At 40.5% G+C, this 13,936-nt stretch overlaps 2 protein-coding genes across 2 annotated transcripts in view; one reads left to right on the top strand and one right to left on the bottom strand.

Moving 5' to 3' along the window:
• Positions 1 to 2,052: 2,052 nt before the first annotated feature.
• On the bottom strand, positions 2,053 to 4,846 carry tmem230b (transmembrane protein 230b). The gene is made up of 3 exons (XM_005729459.1): positions 4,532 to 4,846; positions 2,474 to 2,596; positions 2,053 to 2,374 (listed from the first exon to the last, which is right to left on the bottom strand). Exons 1-3 carry the CDS (start codon positions 4,625 to 4,627, stop codon positions 2,234 to 2,236), a joined length of 360 nt encoding a protein of 119 aa, XP_005729516.1. The 5' UTR covers positions 4,628 to 4,846; the 3' UTR covers positions 2,053 to 2,233.
• A 6,450-nt stretch (positions 4,847 to 11,296) lies between these two features.
• adra1aa (adrenoceptor alpha 1Aa) overlaps positions 11,297 to 13,936 on the top strand; it is a 20,569-nt gene continuing 17,929 nt past the window's right edge. Inside the window, exon 1 of the mRNA XM_005729458.1 lies at positions 11,297 to 11,491. The gene's annotated coding sequence lies outside the window, so the exon portion shown is untranslated. The remainder of the gene's footprint in view (positions 11,492 to 13,936) is intronic.

The raw sequence follows: 13,936 nt of genomic DNA, 5'->3' as shown, positions 1-13,936 counted from the left end.
TGCACTCATGATGCGAAAGTCCTGTTCTACCATATCCCAAAGGAGCCCTAATGGATTGAGAACTGCTGACTGTGGAGGTCATTTGTGTACAATGAACTCATTGTCATGTCCAAGAAACCAGTTTGGGATGATCTGAGCTTTATGACATGGTACGTTATTCTGCTGCAAGCAGCCATCAGACAATACACTGCGCTCAAAAAGGGATAGACATGATCAGCAGCAATACTAAGTTAGGCTGTGGCATTTAAATAATGCTGAGTTTGTACTAAGGGCCCCAAAGTGTGCCAGGAATTGTAGCCCAGCTTCCTGTTCTACCCTGACAGGAGTGACTCCTGTTGTGGTCTTTTCTACAGCCCAATTGCTTCTAGGTTCACTGTGTAAAGTATTCAGATGTGGTCGTCTGTATCATATGCTTGTAAAGAGCAGTTGATTGAGCTAGTGTCTGGCCATTCATCTCTGCCTCCTGGCATCAACAAGGGATTTTCACACAGAGAACTGCTGCTCACTAAATAATTGATCTTTTTATGATTATCCTCTATAAACCTTAGAGATGGCTGTGTGGGAAAATTCCTAGCCGATCAGCAGCTTCTGAAATACTCAGACAAGGCTGTCTGGCATTAACAACCATGTTAAACTTAAAGTCACTTAAATCACCTTTCAGTAATAAAGGTTAATGCCAGGTCCTTGTTTTTGGGTGATGCAACAGTGGATCAGCTGGGCCAGACAGTACACCTGACCCAGTTAAACACTTGTGTAATGATTCTGAGTAAAAATCAACAAGCCAATATAGTTGAGATAACTTAGCTTTTTATTACTATTTTGCAGTGATGTTGCTTTGACAAGACTCAAGAGTAACACGGACTCATCTGTCCATATAAACAGTTAAAATTACTGAATATCCCTGCAGTATTACTGTACACTTACTTTGTGTCTGTTATTATGTGTCTGCTCAACAACTCTATTGTCTCGTAACTTATGATATCAACATACTAGGTTTGACGGGTTTCACGTAAAAGCAGTAATTTTAAAAGACTCACCTCAGAAAGCATAAAAAACAATATGATAGAAAGCATTGAGAGTATACAAAATGTTTGTTTCCGGGACAAACACAGTAAATCTCAGTCATCTGTAAGACGTTTTGTGTGCGAATGCCTCCTGGAACCACAGGAAGCACTTAAAAAACAAAGAATCTGAGCTGATTTAAAGTGCATAATCTGATCTAAGGCCCGGCAGTTTGTGATCAGTGTACAGTTGGGTGGGCTCATTCGATAGCAAGGAAAGAGAAACAACGAGAACACAAGCAGCTACCCTCGAATTATCCCTTTGGCAAACAGCGGGTTACTAGGCTTCTGAAAGGATTATATAGACGTCCAACCTTTAGTAGCAATGTGTTTTACATATGACATTATCTGGGGGTGGAGGAATCGAGGCGGCAGTCTTGGCTTTCACCAGCACACTTTCAAATTATGCTGAGAGTGATGAGTTGATGGCGCAGATTAGAGGGGCAAATGTCAGCAGAATGTCAGGCCTTAATTGCTTGTGTACTGTTTGACAGTGTTTACTCTCACAGGCCAGGTGCACCATATGGAGATCGAAGGATTGGAATTAATCACACAAAATCCTCGGGGAAAGAACAACTCAGAGCAGTGAGGAAGCATTAACTAGGGCGAGGCAATCTTCACTACACGGGATGTGAAGACACAACGCTAGCCTTTTATTAAATATCATTATTATGCCACAGAGGTGATATTGTGTATATAATAGGTATACCAGGTATTTGTTATGTTGGTTGCAGCTACTTTAGTTTTAAATTATTTATTCTCTCTGCCACTGAACTGATGGATCTACCTAAAGAATACACAAAATAAAAACTGGTTGTAGTGAAGCAGTTAAAAGACTCACTATATGTGGCCAAATTACTGTACTACATAAGGTAAAATATTCTACAAACAAACTGAAATGGTTTTATATAAATCAAAAGAAATAATACAAATCTTTTTTATTCATTTATCAAGCTATAAAACAAATACAAAGATTAAAAAATAAAAATAAAAACAGTTGCTATTAGCAACCTGGCATTAAGAACCTAGGTAGAAAAATCTATAAGAACAATATTGTAATTTAAAAACAATTATGAAAAAAAACAAAAAAAAGGGATCTCATTTTCTTTAAATATATCACGACCTTAAATTCACTACATGTAAGCACAGCAGGACTGGGGCTTTAGCAATGGTCAGTCATCAAAGTCTGGGATGTCATCATAAGAGTACCCCGGGTAGCCCTTTGATGCATAGTAAGCTATCCGTAGGTGGTAAAATCCAGGCAGGAAGACAAGGATCCCGATGATGAGGACAGGCACGGTCCGGTCTGTGTGCTAAAAGAAAGAAAACATTTATTCTCTTAACATGATGACATTGTATGACCTGTAAAAGGATGTAACAAGAAAAAGTGTGATGGCTAGAAAATTACTTACAGTGACGCCAAAGTAGCCAGCCAAGAGAAGAGCACCGATGATGATCAACAGCGAGCCGATTAGGAAAAGGATCGTGGCTAGTGCGATGGCTTTATATGGGACCTTGGGTGGGCTCTTCTTGAACTGTAGAGGGGGGAAAAAAAGGAGGGGAAATATTTCATTTCAAAAACATTTCTGTGAAACACAAGGTTTCTTGGAAGTGTCCATTTTTCCTCTTCTGTGCCAAAATCAGACTAGAGAGATGTTTTCCATCGAATCAGCTTTAAATAAATTGCCCTATTCTCATAAAAACATGGATGTACAGTACTGTGCAAACATCTCAAGCTAACCCTAATTTTTCTTTTAGTATTTTGCTAGGAAAATGGCAAATAGGTGCAGCAATTTATTGACAGATTCAAAAACACATGGAAATACAGTATATCCCACACTGCTTCAATAATGTTTATTTTCCTTCTCTGAGGAGGCCAATCCATGACTGACAGTGTTCTATTGTGTGTGTTTTTTATCCAGGTATGCTTTGACTGCACTGGCAGTGTGTTTGGGATCTCTGCCCGACTGAAAAATGAAGCTGTTGCCAACGATTTCCAGAAGGTAGGGCTGTACCATATCATGTTGTCTGCAATAATACGTCTATAATTTTTTACATGATATAAAAATGTCAAAATGCAATATCACTAGTGTAGCAAAAGCATGCATTTACATTACAGTAAATGTTCTTGCAATATTGTGCTGGTAATTTTGAAGCTGTCACCTACCCCTACTAGAGGGCATCGCACGGTGGATCAAACTCTGATCATACTTTTCTGTGTTCATGATTTAATTGTGACAAGATTCCAAACACCATTGGCTGAAATGCAGGCCCTAAAAAACTATTTAGTGTCTGTCAAACTGTGTTATCTTTGGCATTTTCACAGATTCAACTAAAGAAACATAAAGTTAGGTGCTTTTTGTGACAGCCTGCTCATAACAAAGTACCCAAATACAAGATTTAAAATATGCTAAGTTGCCTGTTATGTGTAGACACAACACTGAGTTAGGTGCCATTTTTAATGCTTCCTTTATTCACAGCTGAACGTAGCTGAAAAAACAAAAAGACATTTCTCACAAAATGTTCCGGTACAAGGACTGGACCTTAAATGAGTAAAAACGCAGCCAGTTTCCAAAGAATGTTTTTGAAAGACCTTCAGAAAGCCTGGAGAACTACTGTTTGATTCAACTCAACTTTCTGAGAGTGAAATTCTTATAGTGTCAAATTAAAGCAACAGACGCCTCAAGGGGCTTTATATTTTAAGGTAAAGACCCTAGAATAATACAGAGAATACCTCAACAATTAAACGACTCCCTATGAGCAAGCACTTGGCAAAAATGGGAAGGAAAATCTCCCTATTAACAGGAAGAAACGTTGAAAGGGTCAGGGAGGGGTAGCCATCTCCTATGACTGGTTGGGATTGGGTGGAGGAAGCCAGGACAAAAGATACAATAAACTGTGGAAGAGATCCGGACATTAATAATAATTCACGATTGAATAGAGTGGTGTACTAAACACATACTGAGTGAAAAGAGGGGGTCGTAACACAGGTGAGAGAACAAGAAATACTTCCAAACTGGGAGCTTGTTCCATAGAAGAGGGGCCTGAAACTGCAAGGCTCTGCCTCCCATTCTACTTTTAAATACCCTCGGAAGCAAATAAGCCAGCAGTCTTTTTGTTTCAGGCTATGTATTGCTTAGGACCACTTAAAAAATGCCAAGTCTGACTCCTTCAAAGTAGGGTGGCTCAAGACATTTGCACAGTCCTTTAAAAGTGTTGGTTATGCAGTACTTCTTGTGAACATTCACCAAACTTTGATGAGAACATCAAGAGGTTATAAGAATTAATATCACATACCCCCCAATGACGTCAACAGGGCTACCTTAGCTGGAAATGACAGCGGCCATCTATTGCTGCAGTACCCCTTTATATTCATACTGTTGTGGTCGAAACCAGTGCACCAACTTTAGTCTATTATCTAAAAATAAAAGCAATGGTAACGTATCCTAGCGTTACACCTTCTGTTTTACCTGTAAATCAATGTAGCCGTCGTCGTCAGTGGCTAACCTGGAATACCTAACTTTGCTGTTAGGGATCCCGTTGGACACAACATTACGAGCGGGCATCTTCTTCAGCGGTTTGCTTTCAGATGAAGCAGAAAAGCAGAAAAGGCCCAACTACTCGACAGGCATCACTCTTAAACCGCAACTGCCAAAATAAAACAATACCGCACTTGGCTTATTCTAGGGCCGCTCCGACGACGTTTTATAAAGAGTTTACAGCGTAGAAGCCTCTGTTTGGGAATATGGTGTTGGACCTTCCGTGTTTTCAGTACGTATACACTCTGCGCCTGCGCAATCTGAAGCGTCATTATTAACTTCCAGAAACTTCGATTTAACGCGTAATTTTAATTTAAACGTTGCATGTGCTGTGCGAGATGAAAAATAACGTTAAGCTAAATCACAAAAAAGAAAAGTTTTCAGATGTGCTTTAGCGCAATTAACTGTTTTACAATAAAAAGGAAGATTTGCACCACGCCATGTCTGCCACCAGAGGGCGCTGTTGAGTCTTATTAAAATGACCGGGTCACTGCGAGTCACAGACATGACCCTGCGGTGTCGAGATTCATCTCTTTGTGCGGATGTTCATTTCCTGGGATGTTCTGTTCTGTCTTTGTAATCACACTGTGCTTACAGAAGATAACGTTTCTGGCGAGACTGCAGATTTTGATACCATTTCACGTAACAGAAGAAGCTAAGACTAACCCACTCCCCCTGAAGGCCGTTTTAATCACTGAAATACAATCTCCTGTATTTATTTTCATAAATGTACATTAAAACAGGAAATAAATTGACAGTTACATGATGTCTAAAAACAATTAACCAGATCAACAGCTTCTTTTCAAAAAGGACACATTAACGAGTCTCTTAATCCTGAAGTGATAATTGGCACATTTTTGTCTGCTTCAGATGTGGATGAACTCCAGGTGTTTGTATACAAAGTCACCTCTGCCAGTTTATTGCCACCTCCCTGGTTACGCACATCAATAATCCAGTCTGTGAGTGACTGACCATGTAATAAGCAAAAACCCTCAATCCATCTGAAATGACTAATTAAAGCTTCTGTGGTTGTGTACTGTATTTTAATTTTAATTTGTGTTTTTCATACTAGCTCCTTGTATGAGACGGAAGTGCCATGCAGATTTAGGCGGAACTGAGATGCTACCTGACTCATCGAAGGTCTTGCTAGAGTCATGGGCTCTACAGTCAGTTATTAAATGTCTGCAGGATGACAAATAAATAAATAAATAAAGCTCTTTTATCATGAGCAGTAAATCAAATGCATATTCTTATCGCTCGCAGCATCAGTAATACTCTTTAAAGTAAGCCTACACTTTGGCAGAGGATGAGTTTCTGGTGATCATTAGTATGCTGAGTGACCTTGACTGTCTCATCGCTGCAGTTTAAGGCCATAATGTTGATCTCTGGGGGTGATTGAAGCCCTAAAATCATTTGGATTTTTTCCTTTTCTTTCCATTGCACACAACACAAATTCTTCTACATCACAGAGCACAGTGCGTTCTCTTGTCTTAAGTTTGTCGTTGATATTTACAGATTTCTCAGAGTTTCAGCGAGAAATGATCTTTTCAAATCCACCCCGCCTGCATTTCATCTTCGTTTTAGTGGGATTTAGCAAAATGTATTCTGTCCTCTGGAAACCACTTTAAAATTGCATTACTATTCCAAATTGCAGTGGGCGAATGCAGAGTCATATAAGCGGCCTTCGGAAATAACAGATTGTGCAGACGTTCTTTACTATACCTGTTACTGAGGGCAAACTTTGCCCTTTGCTTTATCACTCATTCCAGTTTCCTAACTCATACCTCACTGGGCTCTGTGATTGCATGTTGATTCTGCTCATTAGTTGACGCCACGGCTGCGTCACTGGATTGTCTTCCTTTGTGTGCCAAATAACGCCGCTCTTATCTGTTCGGTCTCCTTATTTGGAGGTTCAATAGCTACAATCAAGGTCACTGCACAAGCCGCTTAGCCTCCCCCTCAGTGTGAATTTAGAAACACGGCATTCAATTTATCTGCTCTGCAGCCTTGAGACAATCTACAAGACCAGATAAATCTGCAGTTATTTTACATTCATAAATTCAAAATAAATGGGCTCCAAATGGTACCACTGATGGAATAATCTATCTGTAAGTAACTCTGCTGCCCCTAACATTTGTGTTCAGACATTACTTCATCTATTGTCTTTTTTTTTCATCCCATGGGGGTTTAGAGTTTCAATAGGATCTTCTTGTAAACTATTGGTGCAAAGTGTTTGAGACCATAAATAAGAATTCTGGTCTAATGACACGTGGAGTTGTAATTAATTAATCAGATGACTGGGTAAGCTGTCACCAGTCAAAGACGGGAAGAGAGTGCGTTGTCATGTTAGATAATCCCTGCCACTACACCATGATGCCTGCACAGAAGCACATCAGAACAGCTGAGCACACTGAGCCCCCAAGGTGTGTGTGTGTGTGTGCACGTGTGTGTGTGAAGACGGCCACAGCCAACTCTCTTATAACCCCCCGAGTACGACTCTGAACAGTATAAGAGAACAGCATTTAGGCCATAATTAGAGTCCTGTTCATAGTGGAGTTCTGTCTGCTGAGATAATTAGGTCTGTCTTCATTACAGCAATTGCAGATAGAACCACGAATGGAGCCCAATAAAAGCCTCGACCATTATACCACTTGAACATCATGCAATCTGCCTGTGGCTTTGCCTTATTACTTTTAAACCCACCGGGTTTCAGAAATGATCAAATGCGCCATGTAGGTGGTGCACAGGTGCTGCTGAGCAACAAGCTTTTCAAAATTTAAAATAAGTTCTGCGACATGTAATATACTTTCCATGTTTTTGATCTGTGTGTGTGTGTGTGTGTGTGTGTGTGTGTGTGTGTGTGTGTGTGTGTGTGTGTGTGTGTGTGTGTGTGTGTGTGTGTGTGTGTGCCTGCTCAAATATTGAACATTGGATGAAAAGAAATATGTATCACATTAAAGTACGGCTTAACGGATGATACTGTCTGGGCCGTTTTTGGTCCAGGCTGAAATATTTGAGCAAATAGGAGCTGGATTACCATAGAAACATTCATTGCCCCCCACCCCCACCCCCATCTCTTTAATCCAGCTGTTTTTGCCCTGATTCTCCTTTTTTCCCTCCACCAGGTTGCAGTTTTCACTTATCTGGAGGAATCTCTCGAGAAGAGGAATGCCTCTTGTGAGCCCTTGACTTTTCCTTCAGTGCCACCACGACGTTACTGAAAAGCCATAAACTGTACAAACTTTAGTAACTTTTTAAGAGTTTGCCCAATGATGTGGTTAACTTCTAAGACCTGTCACAACAACAAAGCAAGTCATGAAGGTGGTGACTATGTTAAATATTGAACTTAACATTGCAGTGCCTATAGCGGCTTGCTTCTGCTAGACAGCTTCAGCATTTCAATCAAAGTATAGTGAACAGCAGGCATGGCTTTAAACCTGTCTTTTTTTAATGCTCCTTGTGTGGATTGAGTAAAAGCCTTCTTTAAACAGACACCCCGAAGTCATTTAAAATTCCTGCAGCCACACTTCATCGTCCTTATTAGAATAACACTAAAAAATCACTTTTTAATGACTTTCTTTTGTGCGTCACCGAGGAAAGATACTGCCTTATTCTGTCGGCTGTGAATGCATTACTGTATCGGTTTCATGGAACTGATTGGGCACAATTAAATACAAAAGGATCTGTCAGCTTTGAGTGAATCACAGAATTGTCACTTGGCGCTGAACACTAGGAGCTCATGTAAAATTTATGCCAAGCGGTAATGAAGTGATGGATGCTTCCTTGCTCACATCATTGCAGGTGCTGTATGTCACACAGGATGGTTGCAGGAGGACGCAGTGATGACTCTTGTATTTCTGACCACAGCCACTGATGGGTTTTTTTCCTCCTTTTTTGCTCTTCAATCTGCATTTCAGGTGTGAGCCTGAGGTTAGTTGTGTGCGTGGGAGGACAGCAGACTACTGCAGCACACTTGGTATAAGGAGCTTCATCAGCCTGATGACAGAATCTATCACCTTTATTTCACATTGCCATCTCCCCTTTTTCCCCCCTTCAGTTTATAACAAAAAAAAGAACAGTTGCCTCGAGAACATGACACACGACACGCAAAGTAACGGCTTCGATCTTCAAATTTGCCTGCTTTGCATGCCAAGCATTTCACATTAGTCACAGAGTAATGTCAGCAGTGTGCATTTAACAGCTTCGATGATTGAAATCCTGGAGCTGGTTTTGTCAAAGTCATAAGCACAGGAGAGAAAATCTCTTGATATGCAATTAAGGCGAATGTCACTGTAAATGCCAACATTAGTATGAATGCTAGAGTCAGGTTTCTTGCCTCCATGACAGGAAATGTGTCTTCCAGTGCAGAGATATTGATTTCAGTTTCTTTCAAACTCAGCAGCCCACCTCACTGCATGGGCGGCACAGACAGGTAATTACTTTTCCAGCAGATAGCACAATAGGGCCTAACAGGATGCAAATACACACAAATCAACAGCACGGGTGTCTTGCAGGCTTGTTTTTAATGCATAACATAATTACAAAGCTATTGTTGCGTTAAATGCTTATTACAAAGTGGTTTGTCAGCGCCAGACAGTCATGCATACGCAGTAATGACACATAATCTGCCTAAATGTTGTGATTTTTGCTAAAATTGCGGTGAAAATTGTTTTTCAATTTTAAAGAAAATCCATCTGTGACCTTTGCTTTTCAATTTATTGTGCAAGCAAAATAGATATGCCTATTTATGTCACGCCGTACCTTTCGCTGATTTGAATGCACTCTTGGGGAGTTCAGAGGTCCGGTTGCGATTTTTGCTTTTGGCAAGATGAAGTAGACGTGCTCGCCGGATATACCGGCAGGTAAAAAAAAAAAGGAAAAAGAAAAGATGAGGCATTGTGAGCTGAAAGTCTCATCATTGATTGAACACACAAGCTGACTTTAACTGCCCAAATGTTTACTTCGGCTTAAAATCTCTCACTTAAAACAGGCAGCAGCCTCGGGTAAAGCCTTCATATCTGAAACCAGTTTGAAAAACAACAAATACTCCAACTGGCTAAACCTGGATTTGTCCACAGTGGGAAGAAAAGAATCAATCCCCCACCCCAACAAAAAAATCAATGTACCGTGTTTATCCATGTGTAGCTAAATGTGTGTATGTGTGTTCTTGTTTCTGTCTCATCTCTTCCTCATAGCTTAATTGAAAAAAGGGAAAAATACACAGCCACTGAATAATCACAATCCCTGCTGAAATGGCAATGCTTTATAAATTACAATCATCTCTCGCTGCTCAGACATTAACAAATGAGTATCGACTGAGTGTGCAACAGATGGACCGAGGGTCTTATAGACTATACTGTATGCCGCAAATGTCAGCTATAGGTGCGTTTGTTGCTCATCACGCTTTCATAATGCAGTGTGTTGTGTTTAAACGCGCAGGAGGATTAGTCCTGTTAGTGGTAATGGTGTTAATATTTGAAGCCACAGCTTGGAGCAATTACAGTCTAATTATTTTTTAGGGGGTATCCGTAAAATTAGTGTGTAGTTAATGAGCAGCAAAGAAGAAGAAAAAAGAAAGCTGGAGCAGGGTGGGTAATAGCAGATATTTAGAAATAACTCACAGTGTAAATAAAGTACTTACTTAGTAACTACAGGCTACTGTGTTATTGCTGCAGATGTACTGTTACTGGATGTTAGGGTGTGATTCCTGCACCAAAGTTTTTAAATATAGAAGGCAGCTGCTTTCATTTTGCTGATGGGGAACAAAGTGTTATCAGGCAAAGCCCGTGAATAATTGTGTACCTTGTTTACCACCCATAAAATGTAATTTATAATTTAAATCATGCTCTGCAAGAGACTGGTGACCTGTCCAGGGTGTACCCTTGTGCCCTATAATAGCCTGAGGTTCCCCGCAACCCTAAACTGGATAAGCAGAAGCGAATGTATGGATGGATGGAGTCATAAGAGAATGTATGTTTGGTTATATCAAATTACAAATAAATATAAAAGGAAGTTGGACTTAAAAAGAGTGTCATTCCAGATGTGATAATAACAAATGTGAGTTTAAGAAGGAGCTTGATACAAGTGTGTTTAAAATGTGTGTAAAAAAAAAACTCATTTATGATGGTGCAAGTCTTGGAGATGTGGAGATGTGTAAAAGAAGACTCCTTTTCATTAAGAACACAACTGTTTCTGGTCAGAAACATGAACATGTGTATTTTAGGCTATAGAGTTATTTCTTGGCTGTAATCAAAAAGTGTTACACAGATTTTTAAATAAAACTAGACACCACCTTTACTTTTATCTCTGGGATCAAAAACACTTTAAACATCTGCAACACACGAACATTCCTTCACGGGGGGGGGGTAAAAGTTTGGTAGGACTCCTGAAGACTGAAAGTACACTTACATAACCTTACAAAAAATTGTAAATAGTAAAAGTCTTTGAGCATTTCCACACACACTGTATTCTCGTACAGTTTAACCGCTGGAAAGGTGGGTGACACCGGTTAATGAAAGATTTCTGAATGACAGAGACCGGTTGTGATGACGCACAAAGAGTGATGCTGAGCCATAGTGAGGTGATGTGAGGATGGATGGCTGGGTGGTGGTAAGGAGGGGGTGGGGCTGGGAGGGTTGGGTTGAGGGGGGGTAGATACGGGCGACAGTGGTTTCGAAAAGAAAGCAGTGAGAGATTTGGTTGGCTACTCGTCATCATCTGAAGAGACTTGGAGCACCTGAAGCTTCGGGTGTCTGCTCCGGCAGATATGAGGGCTCTCCACGGCGAGCGCACTTGGCTCTCCCTTCGCCGCCTCCTAGCGCGTCTCGGCAATCACTGCCGTGCCCAAATGTGGCTCTGTCCAAGCATCGGGATGTGAAAAATCAAAGTTGGGTGAGTCCCAGAACAATTCATTTGAAGTATTTAACAGAAGCATTTTTGAATTGATAGTTGATTTTATTGATAAAAAACTATTTTTTTCTTAATTGAATTTGCTGAAAGCGCTGATGCATAAGTGTGCATAAGTAGCCAAATAGCGTTGATTTATTCTTTGGTTTTAATGGGGCTAAATGTCTGGAGCAAACTGGTGAAGTGGTTAAAATACACATGATTTAAGACAACTGTATCCCTCCGAACAGCCATAAGGCACGATCGCGCTGTTATGCTTGATTTATGTAATGCTGTTTTTTGTTGTTTTTACACCCTCCCGTTTTTTAAAACCTCAAATCTGAAGGAAAACTGCGAACAGATCATTTGAATATGAAGAACTGTTTTAAATGTAGCTATAAGGTTTCGGAAGAAAAAGCCAGCCAGCTCCCATGCGTCTCAGGCATGTCTCTGTCAGTTTACTGAGGTGGATGTGACTTTATGTCAGGTGTAGTCCTGCACAGTGGCCTCATCTTATAGAGCTGGGAATTACTCCGCACACCGGTGAAGAGGTTGAGATTGCATCCGAGTCACAATCGCTGTTTACTCCTGGCCAATTAAAGTAACAGCAGACACAGAGAAGCCAGGGTTGCTCAAGCTTTCCTCAACAATATTGCGGATACCTCAGAAGCAGCTGCACATCAGCCATTGTTCTATGGACGCCAAGAAGACAAAGCCTATATTTGGAGCCTATTCTGCAGAGGAGAAAGATGCTTGTATCAGGAGGGACCTTCTGAAAAAGGCAGCTAACAAAATGTAACCGAGCAAGACAGGTAACTTCCAGCTACTTCAGTATGGAGCTGCACACTGTTTTCAGCCACCCTGCAGCATATGTCCTCTTTCACTTTGCAATTCCCTCCGTACAGAGGCATTATAATGAATATTAAACCAATCAGTGCTGGAAGAAAACCTCTCTGCTGGGTCTACAGAGCCAAACGAAATCCCATGGCGTAGTGAAATCAACAGGTCTTTTTAACAGAATCTTGAAGTAAGCATGTCACTTTTAATTTATCTTAGAAGGAGTTTTAATCATGAGTTTAAGTCTTGTGATTGTAATGTACGAGCCGGGTGGATTAATCAAATTAGGTTTGTTAGGGAGTTTGGCAATCCTTTCCATGCAATTTGGTCAGCTGTCAAGAAAAAGGTTTTTCTTCTCGTTGGAACAGATTTTCTTTGATATAAATGCACAGTGATTGGTAGCCTCTAAATCCTTAATGTGAGACACACTGAGCAGATACCGATACATCTGTTTTATTTATATAGTATAGAGTAAGCATTTGGCGACTGTGGGAAGGAAAAACTACCTTCTGACAGAAAGAAACTTCCAGCAGAACCAGGCGCAGGGAGGGGCAACTATCTGCCACGATCAGTTGGCGGTGAGAGGAGTGAGATAGGACAAAAGACACACTCTATAAGACAGGCAGCGATTAATGATAATGAATTAACTAAATGCAGAGAAGTGTTAAAAAACACAAGAGGTGAGTGAAGACAAAAACACCTGGGAAGCACCTAGCAGCCTAGGCCTATTCCAAGGGAGGGTTTAGCCTAAAACTGATGATCAGTTTTAGGCTTTTAAGCCTAATTTTTAAAGTAGAGAGGGTGTCTGTCCCCTGAATCCAAACTGGGAGCTGGTTCCACAGAAGAGGGGTCTGAAGGCTCTGCCTCCCGTTCTTTATTTAAATACTCAAGGAACGACAACTCTGAGAGCAAAGTGATCTATTGAGGTTATATGGTACTTTAAGTTCTTTTAAATTGTTCTGATTATTCAAGACTTTGTGTGTGAGGCAGAGAATTTTGAATTTGATACTGGATTAAACTGGGAGTCAATGTTGAGAACATAAACGGATAGAAGGAGCAGATCCTGACAGAGTGGATATATATAGCTGAAGGTGTGACACAGTAAATCATTCAACTTGTTCTCTCAATTGTAACACAGCATATTTATAATACAGTGACAGTATTAATGCAGCGGTTAATATTTTAAGCCGAGGTAACTTAATCTTTTCTACAGTGCGAAATGATGATGGTGTAATGAACTCCCGCATCTCTCCTATGAATACACATGTAGGCCTTTTATTCATAATTACTGTATTAGCATTATTTCCCACATGGGAGGGAGAAGCTCTCAGGTGCTGCTGCATGACGCTGTAATGGCGTACTGCATCATGCCAGCATCAGAGCTCAGCTGAGATATAAAACTTTAAGACAAACATAATAAACATTTGAACATGCAGTGTGGATCAGTTGGTTGTGGGGCCCAGAGGACAAGGCCAGCCACTGACTGACTGTTCGCATTGTTTTGAAACCTGTGGGGCACAGATAGATAGATAGATAGATAGATAGATAGATAGATAGATAGATAGATAGATAGATAGATAGATAGATAGATAGATAGATAGATAGATAGATAGA

The sequence above is a fragment of the Pundamilia nyererei genome, unplaced genomic scaffold (genome assembly GCF_000239375.1).
Source record: "Pundamilia nyererei isolate P.nyererei 1_Seehausen unplaced genomic scaffold, PunNye1.0 scaffold00033, whole genome shotgun sequence".
Classification (NCBI taxonomy): Eukaryota; Metazoa; Chordata; class Actinopteri; order Cichliformes; family Cichlidae; genus Pundamilia; species Pundamilia nyererei.
Note: the sequence above shows the minus strand (reverse complement) of the source record. Positions and strands in the feature narration are given on the sequence as shown.